The sequence below is a fragment of the Megalobrama amblycephala genome, linkage group LG12 (genome assembly GCF_018812025.1).
Source record: "Megalobrama amblycephala isolate DHTTF-2021 linkage group LG12, ASM1881202v1, whole genome shotgun sequence".
Lineage (NCBI taxonomy): Eukaryota > Metazoa > Chordata > Actinopteri > Cypriniformes > Xenocyprididae > Megalobrama > Megalobrama amblycephala.
The window spans coordinates 6940791-6966904 of NC_063055.1; the positions used below are offsets into that span (position 1 = coordinate 6940791).

Here is a 26114-nt window from a genome sequence, read left to right on the forward strand (position 1 = left end):
AGATAAGGTTTCAGGAGGTTTACTTTCCTAAGTTTTGTTTTAATTCTCCCCAGTTTTTTTTTTTTTTCCCCTCTCTCTCAAAATGATCTTGTTGAGTTGCACTCAAAGCACTTTCCATTGCTTTGCCATTAACAACGGAAACGTGCTGTCAAATGTTATTAGGCAGGGAGCTTATCTGCGCAACATTCAGTAAAATATCCCGACATCCCAGAATGTACATCATATTCCATGCTAGATTATTAACAATGTAGTTTACACAAATTACTTGTTGTTGCCAACATACAAGTAATTTCAGAAGTTTGTTTAGAAGCCCTAACCATAAGTATTCAATTTTGCATGTGTTGCATCCCGCACTGTTACATGAAAGATACATCAAATTATATGTCTTGTAAATATATTTTATGTAATATTAATTATAATGTTTGCATTGCAGATTATAAAGCCCACAGATTTGCATTTGAGGGATGGACCTGAGCCATATCTGAAGACCAGAATATCTAAGACTTGTAGATGGAGTCTCGTTGTGGACCAGTAAGTAACCTTCTTGCAACCACATGGCAGCCTGCTAAAAACCACTGAGAACACCTTAGCAACCACATGGCAACCACCCAGAACACTCTAACATTGTGGTGGAGAGTTTTGCACAGGCATATATTTCCCCACTTAAAATCTAGTAGTAACTAAGTATTTGCTGCTAATTTCACCAAAATAAGAAACTGAGATTGTGAAAGCATTTTGCACTGTTTGAAAGATGGTCATTATTATTCATTATGCTGTCAAGAATTAACAGTAATTTTTTTAGAAAGAATGGTATTTTGATTGAAATTATAATTACCATAATTTAATAATAAAATCTATCATTATAATAATTAACATTTTATTATTATTTTATAATTATTTAGAAATTATATAAATTATATAATTATAAAAATAATTTATATAATTTTATATAAATAAAATTATAAAACATAATTTTACAAATTGTTTGGAAACATTACAATTTTTTTGTGTTTTAGAAAGAAGTCTCTTATGCTCACCAAGGCTACATTTATTTAATAAAAAAAAATACAGTAATCTTTTGAAATATTATTATAATTTAAAATAATTGTTTTCTATTTTAATACATTTAAGTGTAATTTATTCCTGTGATCAAAGCTGAATTTTCAGCATCATTACTCCAGTCTTCAGTGTCACATGATCCTTCAGAAATCATTCTAATATGCTGATTTGCTGCTGAAGAAATATTTCTAATTATTAGTGTTAATTAATACTATTATTTTTGTTTATCAAGGATGCATTAAATTGATCAAAAGTGACAGCGAAGATGATATAATATATAAGATAATGATATAAGATATAATGTTACAAAAGATTTATATTTAACAAATGCTTAAAAAAATGTAATTAATAAATGTAATAAAAACAAATAAATACTGTTCATTGAACTTTCTATTCATCAGAGAATCCTGAAAAAGTATCACCATTTCCACAAATGTTAAGCAGCTGTTTTCAACTTTGATAATAATAATAAATGTTTCTTGAGCAGCAAATCAGCATATTAGAATGATTTCTGAAGGATCATGTGACACTGAAGACTGGAGTAATGATGCTGAAAATTCAGCTTTGCATCGCAAGAATAAATTACATTTCTAAATGTATTCAAATAGAACACAGTTATTTCATGTTATAATAATATTTCACAATATTGCTCTTTTGAACTGTATTGTTGATCAAATAAATGCAGCCTTGGTGATCATAAGAGACTTATTTCTAAAAGTTTAAAAAACAGACTCTAAACTTTTGAACGGTATTGTGTATGTATCGTGTGTGTGTGTGTGTGTATGTATGTATATATATATATATATATATATATATATATATATATATATATATATATATATATATATATATATATATATATATATATATATATATATATATATATATATATATGTATATATATATATATATATATATATATATATATATATATATATATATAATATGGGTTTAAGTCGGGGCTCTGGCTGGGCCATTCAAGAACAGTCACGGAGTTGTTGTGAAGCCACTCCTTCGTTATTTTAGCTGTGTGCTTAGGGTCATTGTCTTGTTGGAAGGTAAACCTTTGGCCCAGTCTGAGGTCCTGAGCACTCTGGAGAAGGTTTTCGTCCAGGATATCCCTGTACTTGGCCGCATTCATCTTTCCCTCGATTACAACCAGTCGTCCTGTCCCTGCAGCTGAAAAACACCCCCACAGCATGATGCTGCCACCACCATGCTTCACTGTTGGGACTGTATTGGACAGGTGATGAGCAGTGCCTGGTTTTCTCCACACATACCGCTTAGAATTAAGGCCAAAAAATTCTATCTTGGTCTCATCAGACCAGAGATTCTTATTTCTCACCATCTTGGAGTCCTTCAGGTGTTTTTTAGCAAACTCCATGAGGGGTTTCATGTGTCTTGCACTGAGGAGAGGCTTCCGTCGGGCCACTCTGCCATAAAGCCCATATATAATCTTAATTATGTCAGATAACACTTAAGCAAAACATGGTCAGGTCAAAGTGTCTGAAGAATTTTTGGTTCCAAATTTTTATCAGTTTTACTGGTAGTCCACTGTATGAAGAATTTTTGGGTATAATATGTCACAGTTTACTTTATTTTGCTATCCTCATTTACATAAATGAACTATAGTGTCCTGCACCCACTAGTAAAAATATGTTAAAAATATCAAAAATAACTGAATAATTTGACTGTATATATATATATATATATACACACACACAGTACTGTGCACTGTGAAGTCCTTCTAGGCATGTCAGTATTTTCACCCCCCAAAAAAGGTTTTAAGCCAGTTATTTATATCTTTTGCTGTGGTGTATCAATAGGAAATATCCGTTCATTTTGCCATTAATTGTAATAATCCAGTGAGATTTTTGAATACACAATAAGACTGATAACAGCCGGTGCTCCACATGGAGATCAGAGCTCACCATCATCAAATCCGTCTGTGATTACATGAAGAAACATGAAACTGAGTCAAACCAAATCCAGAAGAACTGTGGCCGTGTCTCCAAGAGATTTTAAGAAACCTGCCTCCAAAACTACCTGAAAAATGATGCCCAAGTGTACCTGGACAAGAGCTGTTTTAAATGCAAAGGGTGGTCACACAAAATATTGTTTTGATTTAGTTAATATAAGTTAATTGATAGATAAAATCTATTATAACAGTATTTATATATGAAGAGCTCTTTTCCAAAACGCTATAAATCCATTTTAATAGTTTTCAAGAAAATTACATTTTTTTACCTAGACCTATACATTTTGTTAATATTCAATTTGTCCTGTTAAAATGGTCTATTGGCTCAGTCTGAACATGTTAAACAATGATTGTTAAATGAAACAACAATTTTGTTGATTATAAATTCAAATTTTTTTTTGTTGTTGTTTCAAAACGCTATAAATCCATCATTTTTTTTTAGCCTTTTTATATAAAAACATCTAGAATCTCAGTATTGATTGGGTAACTATATGTTTTAAACAGTTTACTGAACTGTTTGATCGCCTGACACGATGTCACACAATTGCACACACACACACACACAAACACACGAGGCGAGGCGAGCCTCTTATAAAGCAGCCGTGAGTTGAGCACCTCTTCTTAGTCTTTTTATATAAAAACATCTAGAATATCAGTATTGATCGGGTAACTGTATGTTTTAAACAGTTTACTGAACAGGTTGATCGCCTGATACGATGTCACACACTTGTGCACACACACATACGAGGCGAGGTGAGCCGAGACACCTTTATATTCAAATGAACCTATCTCGGGAACCGAGCCGAGTTGGCGCTCCGGCCCCCAGGTGTAGGTCTCACTGGCTCATCCAGGTCATCAAAAGTGTTAATAGAGTTTAAAGCACTCATTTTGAAGACTGAGCACAAACAAACTCCCTCGCTTCAAAGAAACGCCATGTCAGATTGCGTTGAACGCTCGCCGAATTCTGATTGGCGAGAGGAGGATATATCGCATTTAGGCTAAAAACAGGTTTGGCGCTTATAGCGTTTTGGAAAGAAACTGCATCTTGCGGTACGTTTTAAACAAGGAAATATAACGATTTGGCATGAAACATTGATGGAACAGAGAATAGGTTCAGTACACAGCAAAATGGCTTGACAAACTTTTTTTTTTATTTGGCGTTTATCGCGTTTTGGAAAAGAGCTCTTCATATATATATTACATATTACTTAATTTAATTTTAAACAATTATAATATGCAGTAATTCTAAAATAGAATTATACAAATACATACAAATTTATACTGGAAACGGTGGTTAGTATGGTAAATAGGGGTTAATATATGATGATGGTATGTGCTTTAGCAAAGCTCCCTGTGACAAGAAAACACTGCTTCAGTAGAGAGCTGACCCTCAAATGAAGAGTCCCTCCAGGGAGGTAAAAATGTGACATGCAAGCGAAAGTTTATGTGTTCCCCTGCTCCCAGAGTCCTCAGTGCCGCCCATCGCTCATTCACAGCACACGATAACAGTCCCTGTAATAACATCAGCAGCAGGCCTGGCGCTTTTTATCTGCATAAAAGTGTGGACTACACACATCCATCAATTAGATTGTTTTGGAGGGCAGAGAGAAACTCCAGCGGCATTGCAGTGGAGATTAAACTTTTATTAAAGGTGCATATTCCTTGTTTTTGTGCCTAAATATATACTGCCGGTCAAACTCAGACTTGTGTCTCCGTTTTAGTGCATGGATCATCATTACTAATTCTATATACATAGTATTGTATATAGTAAAATACTACTAGCTGTGCATTATATTTGCTTTGAAATATAATGCAACAGCTTCCTAATATCACATATAGAAGATATTCGAGTGAGTTTAGCAATAACCAAGCGTTCCTCAAGTTGAAACCAATTGACATTTATATATACGTTTACTGCTTTTAGCTACTCTGTCCCATGCCATTTTGTTGTGTCACACTTTTATTAATTTTCTATGCAAATGCATCTGGTGCCATTCAAACTGGACCAATTTCAGGCATCTTAGTGGACAGGATGTGACACAAACACTGGATTCGGATGTAAAGGCAGCATGTGCTGAAGGAATAAAAATATCAGTTAATGTGAGAATACTGACTATTTAGTTAATCTGAGAATAATGATTATTTAGCAAAGTGGACACAATGTTTTCAATAATGATTCATTAGCTGTGGAAAATGATTTTTGCTGTGGGCTTCTGGGTAATCTACTTGCTATGCAGCACCAGCTCAGAACTAAAAAAAGTCAAATACAACTGTACCTTGTTTTTAAAGATGTTTCAGTAAAGACCAACACACTTCACTGGCATTTATTTTATTTAAGCGGCGTTTTCTACCGGTGCCTCTTCCCGTCTGTTTATCTTGGCGACGGTGAAGACAGTCTGACTTTTATAGGGTGAGGGTTGAATGTGCTTTAGTGGTAGAGTTCTGCAGTTGTCGCATAAATGGATCCAGTGTGTTGTGCTGGTTGTCTTCCCAGAGGACTAGTAGATTTAGAAGGCTGTGCTCTGAATTTTAAGCATGCTGTCAAATGCTATCTCAACTACATTCCCAATCTCATACTCGAGGCTTTTAACTGGTAAGTTTGGCAGAATTTTTACCCTTTTCTGAGTTGCGAGCTTTCACATTTCATTTCTCAATAGTGTCTGCACTGTTGCTCTGACTGCCACACAGATGTATTATGGACAGTAAACTGGATTTTGAGAATGAGTACTTGCTTTCTAAAGAGCAATTTTGCTCAACCTTATAACCTTACCCATCTAGTATGTCGTACTGGTGCACATCCATTAGTGATATGGATGATGGTGTAGTAGATATCACTAATAGTAGTGTGGTGTGTGCAAAAGGCCGCTTTAAATATAGTTACTTTTACAAAACAGATAATAATAATTATATAAAATCTGAATATATTAATAATTCTATTAATTCAGAATATTAATTAAAAGGATGTTGCAACCATATAAAATACACTGCTTCAGTATCCCTCAAGTATTTAATATAAAGAACTTTAATAATAACACAGTATACACATTGTATCACTATAAAAAAAACACTGAAATTATATAAATGTTTGTCATACAGACAAATCACAAGTGTAATTCATATATTTATAGGCTATAAATATATTATAGATATTTTAATGGGTCTGTATGACAAATTAGTATACAGTAGTTAGAGTATATACAGTCAAACCAAAAAATTTTCAGACATTTTTTATATTTTTAATATATTTTTACTAGTGGGTTCAGGACACTATAGTTCATTTATGTAAGTGAAGATAGCAAAATAAAGTAAACTGAGATATATTATACCCAAAAATCCTTCATACAGTGGACTACCAGTAAAACTGATAAATTATTGACCTGACCATGTTTTGCTTAATTATGTAATCTGACATAATTAAGATTAATTTTTTCTGACAGTTTAACTTTGAGATCTTGTCATATTTTATTAGCATTTTTTTAAACTATAGTGAATAAACTGTATTAATGAATGAAATGTTCAAGGTGTCTGAATACATTTTGGTATATATATATATATATATATATATATATATATATATATATATATATATATAATATTATATATATATATATATATATATATATATATATATATATATATATATATACTGTATAATGATATATATATATATATTTATTATATATATATATATATATATATATATATATATAATGATAGAATGATAATGATATATATTATAATAGGCCTATATTTATGTAACTATATTATGATTTAGCATTTTGCTAAAAAATTTTTACTGTGATAATGCACTGAAACATTTTAGGACGTCACTGGTTATAAAATCATGATGTTTATGCATGTTTTTAGAATTTTAGAAGGTTGCAAAATGTCATCACTGTTATAATTAGGTATAATATTACATATGCTTTGACTTTCTAGGTTTTTGACTCTTAAGGAACCCAGTTTGCTACAGTAGGAGGCTGACGTGGATGTATTCAGTGTACTCTACTCTCTAAATTTTGATGGTGCTGGAATATTCCCACTGCTCACTGACCTCCTGTAAGGTATGAAAATAGTTATTTACAACACAGTAGATGTCACAGTAAAAGCTTAGATGCTTTTATCGCTTCACAATGATACATTTCTAAAGGTGAGCTGCTGGTAAATATAGTTATTAAGCCATATTTAGTGAAAAAATTAGTACTAGTATTTATATATTTTAAGCAAGTGTTTTGCTATGCAGTGTGTATCAGAGGGATATAACATTATAATTTAACCAGTCATATTGATAGGTTTGATTTCAGTCGCATTCAGGTACATTTAGCATACTTTTTTTAACATGTTACAGTATTTGGTCTGTGTTGTGGAGTGAAGTATTGCAGTAAAGTGCAGAGACGTGCAGGAAAGCTTTTCCCCATCTTCTTCAATCATTCATAGAAAGACTCCAGAAGTATGACGCAACGGCTCTCACTGTAATTCCAGCCTCTCCAACAATAATTCATTTCTCCATATGTGACTAAAGTTTTTTTTTTATTGTTTCTGTTATGAAGGATATACCCTCATTGCATAAAAGCCTTGTTGTGGATTGAATTAATATTTTTGATGGTCTTCTGTGGAACATTTAAAAAGAAATGTTGGCTACACTTCATTTTACAGTGCCGTAGTTGCATTGTAATTACTCAAATAAGTACGGAGTACTATTAATTAACTACATGTACTTACTATAGAGTTACAGTTAGGATTTGATTTAGGGTTCGTTTCTTGTAACTATGCATAATTTACTGTTATTGCTATAGTAAGGACATGTAGTAACGTGTAACCACGGCACTGTAAAATATAGTATTACAGAAATGTTAAAGAAAGTTACAATAAGCCCAAGCTTTCAAGCTCTAAAAAAGGACTAAAATTTGCATGTAGTTTGAAGTATGAAAGAGATTATATTTTCAGTGAATAGAGTTCTGATGACTTTTTCAAGCTTAACATCCCTGGATAACCATTTCTACCTATTTATCATGTACGACAGTAAGTCATACCGGTTTGGGATAACATGATGGTAAGTGTGAGTTGACAGAATTTCATTTTTGGGTGAACTATTTCTTTAACAAACTTTGAGAATCTGTCACACTGTCACCGTAGAAGCTGAAAAAATTGGTTAATTAGAGTTAGAAAAATATAAAAAACAAGTCCAATTAATTTAACGTCATTTATTAATATGTTGAACACAGTAATGCAGTGCAGTTAACGCATGGTCAGTTCATTTTCTTTAGTTAATGTGAACTGTCGACCATTTCTGAGATGGTCCCGTGGGAGTCTCAGGAAGTGGAAATCGACATTCACTCAGAAAATTCAAAGATCCTGAGGTCTCGTTCATGTACTGTAGCCTTTTTTTTTTCACCATCTTTGTGAAATCAGTGAATTATTCATGTTTTTGTACAGATCTGCTCTTGTACTCCATGCACTACCGCTCTTCTGTTCACCGTGTGTCCCTGCATGAAGCAAAATTTCACATTGTAGTCTGTATTAATCTCATTCTGATGAGGTAAAATATGTAACTCAACATCTGAAAAATCTCATTTAAAATGTTGCCTTATTTGCTACTCTTGAAAAGAATGAAAATGCATGCACAATAACACTTACATAGATTTGTTCCCCCCCTTTTTTTAATCTAACCTTTTCCAATGTTGACCTCTTTTGTTCCCAGGATTCCTTTGAAGTCTCCATCTGTAACACATCCATTGATTTGAGGATCCAGGAATCAATTCTGCCATCATTTTGGCTTACTTCACTCTATTCCAGTGAGTTCCTCTTGTGTGAGAATACGTGCTTATTCTGTTCTCTATATTGAAACTATAATACTTCCACAGAATCAATCGTTACGCCCTGAAAACACCTTTAGTTCAATCCTCATAACAGATGCTATCACTGGGAATTACAGAAGCAACTATTTCTTCCTTCAAGTAGGCTTTGGAGAGGAGGCCAAGAGAGTGCTTCATTTTAAAGTAAGGCTTGATCGAAAGGATTGACGTGCCAAAAGAGACTATAAATTTGCTATGGAGTTGAAGTGTGTAGTTTTTGTGGCACTAGTGGCTCCAAATGGAATTGCAAATCCCGTCAATCCGTCCCTAACGTGACACTTCAGTGAGAAATTTAATGCCTGCTCTTTAACTGAAACCGGACAATGTTTACGTGCATGTGTGTACAGTATGCTATTACATTAAATGGTTAATTCCACAGGGTAAACAAGACAGATATAAATACCAATGCAAGCAAATCCCGCTATTTTAGGTGGAGCACAACAAGCCAGACCCCAGTCACATGCATGTGTGTTGCATCCTCAAAACAGCAGTGGAAAGTGCAGTCATTATAAATGCTAAATGGATGAGTGTCAGTCTGCTGAATTCAACCTTTGTCCTCATGAATAATACAGTATGTAGACTAAAGAACAGTTTGTGAATGTAAACTAGTGGTTGACTGATATGGTGTTTCAATGGATTATGCAATTACTGATATATAGAGATCAAGATGGCTGATTGCTGTATATGCCAGTGAAAGGTTTGGACACACCTACTCATTCTTTATTATTAATATTCCCATATTTTATAATAATAGGTTATTACAACTATGAAATTACACAAATGGAAGTATGAGAATTGACCAAAGAATATTAAATCAATGAAAATTCTTTCTTTTTTTTGTCAAGATTCCAGCTCTACACAGCCTGGACATTGATCAACCAGCTACATATAGTGCATGCTGGGATGCTCTTTAAATGGTGTGTATGCTGCACACTTGTTGACTGCTTTTGCTCTGCTTTCCTTAACAATAAGGGTTATGCACAACAAACTTCTGTGTTCTGGTCACAAACGGGTCACATCACTACCAGTTCATATCTTGTTTTGTTAAATATAGAGCCGTTTTACTCAAGATACCTTCAAATGAGCATGCAAAGATGATAATGGCCTAATCCATTGAAAACCCATATCAGTCAACCACTAGTTTACATTCACAAACTCTTCTTTAGTCTACATACTGTATTATTCATGAGGACAAAGGTTGAAATCGATGTCCATTGCATATGCAGAATATCTAAACGTTTTTTTATTTTTCTTCTTCTCACAAACATTTATATATTTAAACCGAATAAAATGGCAACAGTAAAAAGAACTAGCTGATTGCCATAGATATCGCCGCCAATTTATACTGTCATTAAAGGGTTAGTTCACCCATAGATGAAAATTCTGTCATTACTTACCCTCATGCCGTTCCACACCCGTAAAACCTTTGTTAATCTTCGGAACACAAATTAAGATATTTTAATTGAAATCCGATTTGGCTCCGTGAGGCCTTCATAGGGAGCAATGACATTTCCTCTCTCAAGATCCATAAAGGTACTAAAAACATATTTAAATCGGTTCATGTGAGTACAGTGGTTCAATATTAATATTATAAAGAGACGAGAATATTTTTGGTGCGCCAAAAAAAACAAAATAACGACTTATTTAGTGATGGCCGATTTCAAAACACTGCTTCAGGAAGATTCGGAGCACAAATGAATCAGTGTTTCGAATCATGATTCAGATCGCGTGTCAAACTGCCAACGGCTGAAATCACGTGACTTTGGCGCTCCGAACAGCAGATTCGATACACTGATTCATTTGTGCTCCGAATCTTCCTGAAGCAGTGTTTTGAAATTGGCCATCACTAAATAAGTCGTTATTTTGTTTGGTTTTTTGGCGCACCAAAAATATTCTCGTCTTACGGGTGTGGAACGACATGAGGGTAAGTAATAAATGACAGAATTTTCATTTTTGGGTGAACTAACCCTTTAACACCTTTTGCAGATGCAGTGAGACCTGTTTTTCTGTTTGTTCATGTGACGTTCAGCATTCAGCAAAGCCCATTATAATATTAGTTTTGCAAAGAAATGTATGTGTAAGAATGATTTATGTTAACAGAAACTAATTTCAAGCTTTTAAGAAGTTTTTAGATCAATGGTTCTCAACCTTTTTGACTTTTGACAAGGTCCTCACATTGTCAACATATATATAAAAACATTTTTATTCACAATTTCTGTCTTGGCCAAAAAAATGCTGAAATGTATATTCATTATAAAAATGCCCCTAGAATTTTAAGTTTGTTTTAATTTGCTTGACTTTTCCAGGTCTAGAAATAACACTTTTCATATATGCAGGTTTTCCAAGACCGTGGGGAAAAACATTTGTTGAGGGGTGATTTAAATCTTGATTTTGTTTTAGTTGTTTTTAACTTATTTTAAAGGGTTAGTTCACCAAAAAATGAAAATTCTGTCATCATTTACTCACCCTCATGTCGTTCCACACCCGTAAGACCTTCATTCATCTTCAGAACACAAATTAAGATATTTTTGATAAAATCCGATGGCTCAGTGGGGCCTCGAAGCAGTGTTTTGAAATCAGCCATCACTAGATGTTGTTGAAAAGTCGTTATTTTGTTTTTTTGGCGCACAAAAAGTATTCTCGTTGCTTTATAATATTAAGGTTGAACAACTGTAGTCACATGAGCTGTTTTAATGTCTTTAGTAGCCTTCTGGGCACTGGAAGTGTAAATTAACTTGCAGTCAATGGAGGCCTCACTGAGCCATCGGATTTCATCAAAAATAATCTTAGTTCATCGAAGATGAATGAAGGTCTTACGGGTGTAGAACGACTTGAGGATAAGTAATAAATTACATTATTTTCATTTTTGGGTGAACTAACCTAAGCAATAGTAAGCTAGCTTTGAAAGCTTGAGATCCCACCCTCTCTTCAGAGCGTCTCCAAAGCCACGCCTCCTCCAAAACACATAAGTGTCACGAGACATGGTGTTAAATTACCTACATAACATTACAATAATAATCAACGTAAACAACTTACAAAGCTCTTACTTGAAGGCCCCCTAGTGAGCCCCGGCCCCCTGGTTGAAAACAACTGTTTTAAATAAAAAGATTCATAAGAGGTCTAGAGTATACAAATATATAATAGCAAATGAGACACAAAATTGCTTAAATGAAATTGGACAATGTTGTGGTACAGTATATATCAGTAATGTAAACCTCACACAGCATCTCCCAGAGCTTTCTCATCTTTTTCAATGATTTTGAGGAGTTCCCCAGCAAAATCCTTACAGACTGCTTTCAGAAGTGTGATGGCACCCCATTGTGCGCAGAAACAGTTGAGGAAATTGAAATAAGAATGAAATTCTCATGCTACTCCCACTGCCGAGAGAGGTGGAGCAACATGAAACGATCTGTTGAAAGAGGAGAGGATGCAATGTGTCTGAATGCAGTAAGCTGCAACAAAAGGCACAAGTAGACTGTGTGATCTAGTATTGTCAGGTTGTGTGAAACCTGAGCTTTTGCCTCATTCTCTATGACCCATTGTAGGGCAGGATGCATTTGCAAGAGATATTAAGCTTTAAATGGATGTGTATAAGTGTAGAGAGAAAGAGAGATAGAGAGAGAGAGAGAAAGAGGGTGGGGAGGTTGAGCAAGCAAATGAAAGAGAGAGAGAGGCAGCGCACGAATGCAACAGAGCAGCGGAGGAGAGGAGAGAGAGGCAAGGAGGACTAGGCGTTACGGTCGCTCCTTCACAAGCTGCATGCGAGATGCCAGGACTGCTGCAGAGAGATTGCCGTTTCTTTCCTTTTTTCTTTCTTTCATCAGCTTTCTCTCACATTGAACGCTTCTTCCTCTCGTCTGTCTCAGAGGTAACAAGTCTATAAAGATAGATCGTTACTTATCATTACTGCTGGCAACTTGCTCGACTTTTTTTTGTGTCATGTTATTTACAGCTCACTTTAGCGTTTGCATTGTAGGAAATTTAGGAGCTCCTACATTTGCGTTGGAGTAAAAAAAAAAATAAAAGAATAAGTTGCATGATGTGTTTCGCTGAAGAGCTGCATTAGTGCTAAAGGAAACCCCTGAATTTACTGTTCATCTTCTACGTGCATGTTCTTGTGTACGGTGCAGGAGGTGTAGAGTAATGCGTTATTGATTTTTGATTGTGGGAGCATGTTGTATGCATTTTGTTGGGACTGGGCTGGGTCACCTGTCCTCCGCCAGGACCCATAAGAGCAGCCGTGTGGTTATGTGATGCTACCCTAAAAAGTTTGAGTAGGTTTTACCTCTGATTCTGCTTTAGGGAGGTTATTCATTCATACAGAGACATTTAGATGCAACAGGAAGTTGCATTAGCTTAGAAGTGGGGAAACACATTATTGATTACTTATTGATTGTTGTGAACCTGAATGCAAAAAAAATTAACTTGTATCAAATAGTTTTGTTAGCCTGTTAGCCCATTCATAAACAACAGTTCTCTATGCAAACATTTGTAGGGAAGTATAAATGGCTTTTATTTACTGTATATATAAGAGTAAATCAAATGCATCTACATATAATTACATATATAATTTCTGTACATAATATATAGTTATAAATAGAACTATGTAGCTGTAATGCCACACCTTTTTCCGTGTAAAGCGTGAATGAATGTAGCGTGAGAGAGATTTCATAAACAGACTGTGAAGCTTGTTTATTTAAACAGTCTCTGACGTAAAGCAAGCTAATGAAAGTAGCTACTGTGTCCCATGTTGCTTTCAGACGTCACCTAAGGTTTTGTTGTGTTGTTTCATGACAGGTGCATGAAGGAACGGCCATACATGGAGTCCAGGTGTCTGTAGTTCTGAGATCTCCCTCTGAAAACCTTCTCAGCCTCTTGTGAGATTGAGAAGCCACTTGAAACTCGGAAAGAAAAATAAAGGCAAGAGTCTTAAAAAATTGCATAAAAAGGAGGGAGAACGCCTACAAAGGAAAGAATGGACACAGTTGAGAGGAAATAGTCTCTTGCTAACTTCAGAAAGCCTCATCACTGACTAATAAAAATTTGAAACGGCACAGCGCAGCAACAAATCAGTATTCTCCGGCAGAGCCTGCAAGATATGGCCAAGAGGGTTAACCCTTTAGATGGCTGAACTGATTCTTTGAACAGCCACAATCTGCAAACAAATGACTTGAATTGATGAATTTTAATGGGTTATTTCAGGATCAGTTTTGATAAATGGAGATCCTGAGATTCAAATGACTTTGACACTTTGACAGCCCCAAATTTTTGTAGCAGATAATGAAAACATTCGCCTACTTCCATTTACCTCAGAGGATTCCTTCCTAGTGTTTTAGATGTACAGACCAACCGAGAGACTTAACTAGTCTGAGATCCTCAGCTCGGATGATTAGTTTGGAAAGACTTTTTCTGGTCCAGAAAGGTTCAGAAAATCTTCTCAGGGCTGACTTTGCATATTTGTTTCAGTAACGACGTATAGCCACCAAATTAAAGATGGCTGCCGGAGTGGCAACATGGCTACCGTTTGCCAGGGCGGCGGCTGTTGGCTGGCTTCCTCTGGCCAAGAAGACCATGCCCAAACCGCCCGTGGACAAAAAGAGCCGCAACGACGAGATCCTCTTCGTAAACGTGAGCGGGCTCCGTTTCCAGACATGGAAAAACACGCTGGACCGCTATCCCGACACTCTGCTGGGCAGTTCGGAAAAGGAGTTTTTCTTCAACGAGGACACTCAGGAGTATTTCTTCGACAGGGACCCAGAGATGTTTCGCCACATTTTGAACTTCTACCGTACGGGTAAGCTTCACTACCCCCGGCAGGAGTGCATTCAGGCCTTCGACGAGGAGCTGGCGTTTTACGGCATCGTGCCGGACATCATCGGAGACTGCTGCATGGAAGAGTACAGGGACCGCAAGAAGGAGAACCAGGAGCGTCTGGCTGAGGACACGGAGGCCGAGATGGCGACAGACACCCCTCTGCCGCCTCACAGCACATCTCGGGAGCGCTTGTGGCGCGCCTTCGAGAACCCCCACACAAGCACCATGGCGCTCGTTTTCTACTACGTCACGGGTTTCTTCATCGCCGTCTCGGTTATAGCGAACGTAGTGGAAACTGTCCCCTGCCGACCCCTCAAAGGTAGCAAGAAAGACTTGCCGTGCGGTGAGAAGTACTCGCTGGCGTTTTTCTGCATGGACACGGCCTGCGTGCTCATCTTCACGTTCGAGTACCTCATGAGGCTTTTCGCCGCGCCCAGCCGCTGCAAGTTCATGCGCTCGGTCATGAGCGTAATCGATGTCGTCGCCATCATGCCCTACTACATCGGCCTGGTCATGCCTGAGAACGAGGACGTGAGTGGCGCGTTTGTCACATTGAGGGTGTTCCGCGTCTTCCGGATCTTCAAGTTCTCACGTCACTCTCAGGGCCTGCGGATCCTGGGTTATACTCTGAAGAGCTGTGCTTCTGAGCTGGGCTTCCTCCTGTTTTCCCTTACCATGGCCATCATCATATTTGCAACCGTCATGTTCTACGCCGAGAAAGGCACCAAGGGGACCAACTTCACCAGCATCCCAGCCTCCTTCTGGTACACCATAGTCACCATGACAACACTTGGGTAAGTTCATTCCCGTTTTACCTGCAGATGTTTTGAATTTGTGACAGATTGATCTTCTTTACGCACAGAGCTTTTCTACGACTGTCGAGTGTTTGCTTTGGCTACAGTGAAACGGGTTCCAATGGTAGTATTTAAAAAGCTAAAGAAGGAGTAGATGAGATCCATTAAGAACTTTCTGGAAAAGTCCCATGTGGTCCAAGCCACTTACTGCTTCATTGCTCATTTATGATGCTGACAGTGCTCTTATATAGAAGTTCCACCAAGTCTTTTGCGGTGAAGATTGAGTTTGAATATGGACAAAGGGTTTTTGGTAACACTTTAGTATGGGGAACAATTCTGACTTTTAACTAGTTTGCTTATTAGCTTGCATATTGGCTGTTTATTAGGACTTATAAAGTACATATTAATGCCTTATTCTGCATGAACATACTCTACATCCCTAAATCCTACCCCATATATAACCTTAAACGCTACAATGACTACCCTACTAGCAGTAATTTAAGAGTTTATTGAGGCAAAAGTCGTAGTTAATAATAGAGTATATATGTGTTCCCCATACTAAAGCGTTACCAGGTTTTTTCTTAAGTTATAGCTATTGTGTAAACAGTTCTTTTGAATTTAAGTTAAGTTGATGATTTAACATTGATTTGGTCTTCACATGTAGGGCCACCCTAAGTTTGCATGAACAAAGTTTGTATAGCTAGACATTTCAATTTAAATGAAAGAGTGATTTTCATTTCACCAGCATACAGGTTTGGTATTTCAGCAGCTTTTTAGGTAAGAAACTTGCCTATATTTTAAAAAATGCACATTTGTAAGGTTAGTGAATCACCCCCTGCTAAAACAGAATATGTACCTTTGATTTCCTCAGTTATGCCTTGAAACCTTCTCTGTAGTGAGTCATTTACTCATATACTGAGCTGTGAATGAGTTATGTACTGTTTCTGCACTATAGTCTTCAGCCACGTCTCTGGCCATTGGTTTGCTTTCAGGCTTTAGGGAAGTAGAAATGACAGAGTCCAGTTTTCTCTTGTTCATTGATGCAGTTTAATCCCTCAGAGTGATAGATGAAGAGTGAAACGCTGTATCACTGCATTTGAGAGGAGAGGATGAGGAGGATAGATGAAGTGTAGTAATTTTGTGTGTATGTGTGTGTATTTCTTCAACTTTTTCTGTTTGGCTGTTTTGTAAAATTTCTCAATATGTTTTTTTTTCCATGTTGTTGTTGGGTAGAAAACACCCACACAGATGCAATGAGAATCATTCAGCACTATAGCACATGTAGGCTGTGTTCGGAATATCATACTATCATAACATACTACTATTTTTTCAGTATGTACTAAGTATACTGCACAGTTTTCTGCGTGAAACACCTAAATGAGCAACTGCATTTGGCAAAACCCAGTATATAACCATAGCACAGTTTCTGAGATACTATATCCCACAATGCAACATGCATTTCTTGACCTTCCATTTCCAGTGTTATGAATGAATTGGCAGCAAAATCTACTTATTTTATTGGTTTTCAAACAGGTTTACCTGAACACTGATGCCATTGGTTGAGCCACTGAGGTACTAGGATAGAGTACAACAGTCTTCCAGGTTCTGGAAATGAAATTCCCATTCATTTCACCATATAGAAATAGATTTTTGATGATTATATACTAATACATATAAACCTTTCAAGACAAACTTACCATGAGTTCTGCAGTTATACAGTGATGTAATATGCTTCTATCGTATCCCATCAGTGTAATTTCAACTTTTTTTTAAATTTATGTTTGAATTGAACTACGGTACCTATAAATGATAAAATAAAATAAAACTCTCTCTCTCTCTCTCTCATATATGTTTTGACCCATATAATATATACATATATTGCAATAAACCCAAAATGTATTGTTTTACAGTTATAATAATGACTGTAAATCAGTATTCAAATGATCAAGATCAATACAAATGATTTGATTGTCGTTTGCTGTTCTTTGCAATATCTTTATTTTCTGAATTTAAAATGCTTTTTGACTTCAAATCAAAGTTTGGAATGTTTGTAATATTAGAAGTCATGTCTTAGATTTGGCTCATGAATTTTTATTCTTTATTAAAGAATTATTTGAAATCCTCATATGAAGAAAGTGAATGTTAAAATTCCTACTGGAAACCAAGGCTGCTTAAAAAAAGTTGGTGGTCATTGCACTCTGTATATAGAGACATGGGGGTTACGTCCCAAACTCATACTTGTCATGTTTATTGTTGCATACTGTTTCACATACTATTTGGAGTTGCAGGCTGTATACATTGGATATATGTTGGTACCCAACACTGTGTTGCGTATGAGTTCGGTGCTACCGAATTTATGTTGCTTTTGGACAATGGGCGAATAATGATCATCTAGAGACAATAGTGGACAGGTTTAGATATCAGATTCACATTAGTGTTGATGACAACTTTAATCTTGGTCTTCCCATGCATTATGTAAATGTAGGAAATAGCACCATATTACTCATAAAATTTGAGCTAATCGTGCAAATGTCAGGAGCTATGTATTAACAATCTGAAGCAATACATCATTCTGCTTACATGATCATTACACACACACACACACACACACATATATATATGTGTAAAACCTGATAGCAGGTTATATATATATATATATATATATATATATATATATATATATATATATATATATATATATATATATAACCTGCTATCAGGTTTTTCATTAAATGTCGTGCACACTTTATGCATTAATCTTCAGTGGTTTCTGTAGGGATGCTGATCATTGGAAGAGGATGATAACCGTATCTGAGCTGAGTTATTACTATCTAGAAGTCTACGTATTTTTTGTAAAATGACATGATCTTTTCCACCTGCTATAGAAAGCCAAATATATAGTCTGTATTATATAAGATTTGCCTCATGAAGAGCAATTCCCAAACAAATGGTTCTCATTAATGTTAGATGTTCAGATGTTTTGACAGTGTTATGGTTTCAAATATACCTGTATATGTACAATAATGCAAACCATTTGTATTGTGTTACAGTTGCTCATAGTTAAGGCTGATTTGAAAAAAGTATTAAACTTTGTCACACGTTTTTTCATGTGTGATGGTTTAAATTGCGTGGTTTGTTGAGGAATTGTGTGGTATTTTGTTTATAAATTATTCGATTTTGTGATTTTTCTAATGGCGGATGATAATATAGGTAAAAATGTCCTGTAGACAGTATAGTAGTTTTGAGTGGGCAAGTGCCACTCGCTTTGTCTCTAAAAATGTACCTACACTGTACAAAATTATTTTCATGATTTATCAAAACATTTTTTCTTTTGTCAAATTAACTTAGATAATGTAGTTCAGATAACATAATATTTCGAGTTTCTTTTGATTAAATCAATCGCCTTCATTGTATTAACTCAATTTTTTTATTTCGATGAACTCAAAATTTTAAGGCAACCAGATAACTTTAAGTTAAACCAACAATTCTTTTTTACAGTGTAGGTTAGATGTACAGTCATGATCATTGGTGCATTTAAACTGATTGGTGACATTGATATTGATTGTGAATTTTATGTGGGTAAAAAACAAAAAGTTTTGATGTAAAGCAAGTGACTATCTGTGATGCCATCCAGCAACTTTAAAACCTAATCAGTGACATTTAACCCTCAAACTAATTACTTTTACATAGACCCTGCTATGTGACCGTTGTATAGTCTCCAAAGAAAATCAAATCTGGAAGCAGTCATGTTGGAACAACAAAAGTAATAATCATTTTTCAAATTCAGTGCTTTCTGTTTGCATTTATATGTTAATATGCACGGAGCTACAAGAAGTATGGCATTTTAAACCCATAATCATATTTTCCAAATATAATTATGCACTTCTGTGGTTCGGAAATCCCGGGCAATGAAAAAGCAAATAACGCCATCAGGTTGCATGCTTCAGCATGCATGTTAATGAATGTCTGAATTGAATAAATGAATATTTTTGTGGGTGTTCCTGAAGTTACTGTAGAGAAATCCCCTGATGCATTAATGTTTTATCCCGGGTTGGGTTGATTGGCCGTGGTCCCTCTGGTGATAGCCGGATAAACGCTCTGCTTTAGCCTTACTGTGCAGAAGGAAATGCATGTGCACAGATCAAAGGAACGAGCAAACAGTCTTTAGAGACTCGCAGTGAGTGCAAGATTCGATTGGTCAGTCTGTGGCGGCAGCTGAGTGGAATGCGCATTGCCAGGACTTAATATCCAACTTTACGCTTCCTCTCCTTTGACCTTGACAGGGCAGCGTTTGGAGCAGGAGCTACTGAATTAAGATGTCTGCTTCATTCCATTTGGATACTGTGTTAAATGTTTAATGCACCCTCTAAGTTATTATTTAATACAACCTGAGTAAAAGCAGGATACAATAGCCCGGTGTAGGAAATTACAGAAGCTGCTCGTAAACTGTGATCTAAATAAATGATAGATGGATGGATAGATGGATAGATGGATGGATAGATAGATGTTTATTTTCAGTTAACACATTTTTAAAGGTTTTAGTATATAAAAATAACTATAATAACCCTAATTAATTGATTAGATAGATGTGTATTACCTGTCTTGAATTTCATGAATTGCAAATGGGTCATTCCTTGTCAACTCAATCAAAACATTTTTGATTTAGTTTTTTTTTTTCTAGTGAAATAAATACATGAATGAAGAACAAAGCCAAAATATTAAATGTCATAGATGTGTGTTTACTGAGTAATCCACCCATATTTGTAGAGGGGGGTCAAAATGACAAATTGAGTCAGATTACAGGGGGTTAAAAATGACTTTAGAAACATGACAGCATTATTATTTTATATTTACACAGAGATTGGTAGGTCTGTTAGTAAAATCTGTTGACTTCCGCAATCTTTGTTGCATTATATGCCAATGGTGACGGTTCAAAAATGGGAAAAAGCATTTCTTGTGCTTTTTTTGCCTGAAGTTTGCATGTCTGTAACTCAAGAAGTATTAAAGATATCTTAATATCCTTTTAGATTCTGGTTCTTAACAAACTTTTCTTTTAGTATCTTTATTTTTAAGGCCCAATATGGTTTAATTCCAGAGATATTGGATTCTCAATGTGGCTCCATGAGTAAAATTGGAAATTGAACACTTTCAGCTGATACTATTTTCTTTTTAACTCCCTGAGGTCTGAAAACGCGCCGGCGCGTTTTGCAGGTTTTTTTTCACATTGCAGCAAAACAGAATTAAAATACTCCGTCATTTCTTGTCATAGAGACATAAGTAATATATCAATTGAAACTATAGAATATCTTCTTTTATTTGTGTACACTGAGTAAAAACACAATGTTGTGCTTTTTGTAAAATAAAGAAAACTAACATGATGCGTGATCTCTCCTCTCCCTCTGAACGAAGTCCAATCTGATAGTTCTCAGAAAATGAACTGTAATTTATGAATACTAATGACAAAAAAATGACACTTACGTCTAAAGAAATGTTGAAATGTCAGGTTTTAAATCGTGCAAGTCAAATCGAAAACAAACATTCTGTTTTTATGTAATCTGTATGAAAAGAGAGCCATGACAGAAGTCTGTGATTCAGCTCATTATCTGCTAATGCGGCCACGCCCATGGAGCCTGCGCTATTCAGACGCAAATTCAGAGGCAATACATGCATTCATCGTCTCAATCGTGTATTTATTGTCTTGAAAAGTGTTTATTTGGATGTTAAAGCAATGGTTAGCGATCTCTAGAAGACATGCCATTAGTTCCTAGTTCCTTTTCTTCTTTATATTATGAATTTGTGGACTAAAGGTGTAAAGAGCGCTCTCCGGGTGCAAGTATGAATTAAAAACACAGTATCCAGCACTCATAGTGATGACAATAAATATTATTTCTCAGTATAGAAAATTGACATAAATATATAAGAATCCATCAATATTTCTCCAAATGTGCATGCTTTTAAGCTAAAAGCCTATATGAAATGCCATAGAGGTAACATAATTGTTCAGACACTTTGCACCACAGAAATACATTATATTTTAAAGAATATAATAGAATACCATTATTTTAAATTGTAATTATATTTCACAGTATTGCTGTTTATGATGAGCTGAGACATTATTACAGAGGGGTTTTTTCACAGCCTACCTGACTGATAGGCCTCATTAATATGCAAGTCATTTCAGATCATTACTATGTGATTCCTTTGTCTTCTCAGGTGTAAATGGCCCATTATTCATGCAGATTCACGCCCCCATGCATACTGTGTTTCTTGACAAAAAGTGTCTTACAAAAACTAAATCAATATATTGTTTTATATGAAGGAGTAGGCAGCATAATTCTTACATAATTCTGAAGCAAAAACTCTAGTCTACAACCTCCAATACCCAAAAGTCTTGTGAACATAGATTTAATATACTTTTTTTGGCCTTATTTCAGTGACTTAAGTTTTTGTTTTTTCAATAACCACGCATAAACATTATTCCTTCAAAAATACAAACATGTACATACATGTTCCTCACATATTATTGTAGCCTAGTTTGTGCTGAATACAGTGTAATGACACTTTTGTCATTTATATGTTTATGAACAACTGAAAAAAGCACAAATGTCAGGGCATGTCAAAACTTCTCCAAGCCCCAAATCAGCCTCAGACTCCAGAGGGTTAAAGAGGAACGTCTGAAGAACAAATAATGTTAAAACTAGAAATGTATCTCACTTTTTTTGTAGAACATACCCATCTGAGTGCAATAAATATTCTTTTTCCAAAGTTTGTGTGCCTGTAATTCTAAAAGTATTAAAGATATCGCAATATCCTTCTAGATCCTCATTCTTAATAAACTTTTATTTTGTAATCTTCATTTTTAAGGTCCTATATGGTTCAATCCCATAGATATGGGGAGCTCAATGTGGCTCCATGTTCAAATTGTTGAATTTTACCCATTTTCAATGGTTGAAAACCAAATGTGAGTAACTTTTCAAACAGCTGATACTTATTGTGTTTAAAGAAGAATGTCTGAAGAATGAATATAGTTGAAGCTAGAAATGTATCTTGTTTCTCTCTAATATTTATTGCACTCAGGTATGTTCTATGCAGTTGTGTAAGAAAAACGAGATACAATTCTAGTTTTAACATTATTTGTTCTTCAGACGTTCCTCTTTGAAAGAAAAATGTATCAGCTGTATGCAAAGTGACCCACATTTGGTTTTTAACAGATTTTACTAATAGACCTATTAATCTCTGTGTAAAAATAAAATAATGATGAAGTCATTTTACCCCTTTTTTACCTTTTAATCCGACTCCAAATCTCCGGTGAAACCAGTCATTTTGACCCCCCTCTACAAAAATAGGTGGATTACTCCATAAATGTACATCCATGACATTTTATATTTTGGCTTTCATCATTTATGTTTGTCTATCTTAAAAAAAAAAAAATCAACAAAATCAAAAAAATTTGACCCTGAAATTTGATTTTGACACGGAATGACCTGATTGATTGATTGATTGATTGATTGATTGATTGATTGATTGATTGATTGATTGAATGAATGAATGAATGAATGAATGAATGAATGAATGAATTCATTCATTCATTCATTCATTCATTCTGGCCTATTTGCCTTTTATTTTAAGGAAAGTGGAGTGTAGACAAAATAGGAAAATAGGGTGAGTGAAGGGGAATGGGATTGGGACATGACCCAGGTCAAACTTAAACCTGGGTTCCCTTGAGTGAACAGATCTTAAATGTCCTAACGTATGCACTACAGCTCTGACAGTAACTTCTTTCTTTCTTTCTTTCTTTCTTTCTTTCTTTCTGTGCACATTCAAATATTTACATTTGTTTTCAGCTTTCAAAGTGCACATTAGGCAAGGTATGGAACTATATGGTTTTTCCATCATATTAAATAAATAAATGCTTGTTTTTGTCATTTATCAAAAACAGATGTGATGGACTGTTCAAAATCGTTCCAGTTGGGGAGTAACGTTAATCTCTCCCTTTACAAGAGGACAAAACTTATTGTCCCAGAGCGTCACCGTCCCTCTCTAGAGTCCACTCTCACCATCTGCTGTTGGCTTATATAAGTGTCTTGTGGGAAAAGCGTCGTCCTTGAACAATGCAAGACCCAAAAGACCTCACAGCAGCCGCGTTAAGCGCTAACGTCTGTGACAGAAACCACTCAACTTATCACTTCATAGAAGCTGTCAGGCTGCATGATGGGATTGTGGCTCTTATTTTATTATTTATTTTTTTCTCCTCAGACTGATGACCTGTCAGAATTATGTATTAGTGATGTAATGTGGTTCTGGTCTTGGTTCAGTTCACATAATTCATCTCGTGCTAGAGGCAGCGGGCACCACATGCTTTTTTTTTTTTGGTGTGTAACAGTCTATCGTGATTGGCTGGGGGATTTGACTGTGGCATAAGAGATAATGCTGGCTGAGAACAGATTTAATTCAGGTGTGGATATGGTACAGTTCAAGGGAAGGGTTTATGATTTCTTCTCATTCTCAATTTATGGGTCAGGTGTCTTTTATAAATGTATGGGTGCGTCTCAGTCAGCTCCCTAGTTTAGAAGTCAAGGCACTGATCAGGGAGTCGGCCATTTTAAGGGTTGTCTCAATCGCAAAATCCTTCTGGTGCACTGAAACGTTCGCTCCTTAAAAAGTCCCAGAGTGCACTGTGAAAACCAGGGAGCTTTGATGCTCGCTATGTTCCCTTAACGGAAGTTCTGAAGTGCGAAACATAAATCACAGGTTTTTTTTTTTTTATTACAAACCATTATTTAATTATATTTTTATCATAAACGTACATTGCTAGACAGGTCATTTATATGTACATTTACATGTAACAAGCAAAGTATTTATCATAATGTATTTTAAATAACATTAAAAAGTGATGTCAGAAAGATATCAGTTCTGCTGTTGTTCATAAATACCAGTTGCGATGTTGTACAAAGAGGACGTTGTCATCAGTGTCCCAATGTGTAGTGAGCCTGGGTCCTAACTGTCCTTACCAGTGCCTGAATTCATGTACACAATATACTGATTCACAAGCTAGGGAGCCGATGTCGTGGTCTTAGAACATATCATACCGTAGCAACCATTCAGAACACACATAACACACTAAAACATTCAGAACACCTTAGCAACTGCATAGCAACACCTTGGCAACCACCTACACTCTCCTAGCATTGCAGTTTTGCTTGAGAAATTACCAATTTTTTTTTTGTTATTTTATTTTTTTACTTTTTTTGACAGAAAACAAAAATAAAAATCCTCATAAGTTTTCACCCTCATTCATTTTCAGTGGTTTTCACTCTCATGCTGTTCTAGACCTGTATGCTTTTTCCTCTAATCTCATTTGCTTTTTGTGCATTTGAAGATTTGAATGTTTAATTAATAGATATGGCAATTCAAGATAAAATCTGATGTCAATGATGCCAAACTTCATTGGATTTCACATGTTTTGTGAAACGTCTTCATGTGTCTTCACAAATATGCAAGTTTGTATATGCGGAAATGCAAATGATAAATGTAAAATTTTAAGCAAATAATGACTTTAGGGTCAAATATGGCTTTAGAAGGCTTGTAATGTAACGCAAGACTTGTATGGATAACATTTTAAGTAATTTTATTTGGCCATTTTGTCTACTTTGGATCATGACAGTGTTTTTCCACTTTAATTTTTATGGAAAATGGCAGCCTCAATATTCTGTTTAACATTTCGTTTAGTGTTTTGCAGAAGAAAGAAGTTCATACAGGTTTGGAAATGACGTGAGGTTGAGTAAATGATGACAGAATTTTAATTTTTGTCTGAACTATACTTTAAACCTAATTCCCCCAGAGATAAGTCTGTTGACCTTTTCTTTGACAGCTGGCACATTGTGTTTTATAATTTAGTGCGATGTCACATATTGATGGATGTTTAAGTAAATTTAATCTACCACTTAATCAAACCAAACCAACTTCCTCCCTGCAAATGAATTTGAACTCATCTGATCTGGAGTAAAACCAATATCATCAGCTGTCTGTGATCTTCCCATCTGTAATTATGGTGTGCCTGTCAGGTGTCTCGGGTTGTCTGACTCGGAGAGATCGCTCTTAAAAGCTCAAGTAGTGTCTCAAACATTCTGCCAATTCTACCACACTTCCAGGTACTTTTAAAGAAGTGATCAAGGTTAGATACTGTCAGCTTTTAATGGCACAGTCTTTGTGTGACATAATGTGTGTGCTTTCTGGATAAACGACGTGTATGCTTGAGTTCTCGAAAATGTGTGTATATTTACAATTGTGCACTAACAAGTGCACATTTGTGTCACCAAGTCCACTTATTTTCTAGCCAACTGTCTTCTTAACATCTTTTTGAGATTTGTTGTCATTTTATGCTGTTTGTCTTTTTTCCCATATTATATTTTTCTCTCTCTCTCTCTCTCTCTCTCTCTCTCTCTATATATATATATATATATATATATATATATAATATACAGTACTGTGCAAAAGTCTTAGGCACGTCAGTATTTTCATCCCCCCAAAAAGGTTTTAAGCCAGTTATTTATATCTTTTGCTGTGGTGTGTCAATAGGAAATATCGGTTCACATTTCCAAACATTCATTTTGC

At 35.5% G+C, this 26114-nt stretch overlaps 1 protein-coding gene across 4 annotated transcripts in view; it reads left to right on the plus strand.

Moving 5' to 3' along the window:
• The window catches only part of kcnd1 (potassium voltage-gated channel, Shal-related subfamily, member 1), an 89274-nt gene that overhangs the window by 3349 nt on the left and 59811 nt on the right, over nt 1-26114 (plus strand). The window contains exons 2-6 of one of the 4 annotated variants that reach the window (XM_048209746.1): nt 434-531; nt 6977-7101; nt 8739-8832; nt 8902-9036; nt 13690-15500. In XM_048209746.1, coding sequence (XP_048065703.1) covers nt 14386-15500 — 1115 coding nt within the window. In that variant the 5' untranslated portion in view covers nt 434-531; nt 6977-7101; nt 8739-8832; nt 8902-9036; nt 13690-14385. Of the gene's footprint in view, nt 1-433; nt 532-6976; nt 7102-8738; nt 8833-8901; nt 9037-12304; nt 12761-13689; nt 15501-26114 lie in introns of those variants that run through there. The other 3 variants (XM_048209745.1, XM_048209744.1, XM_048209747.1) reach the window with 3 other exon arrangements.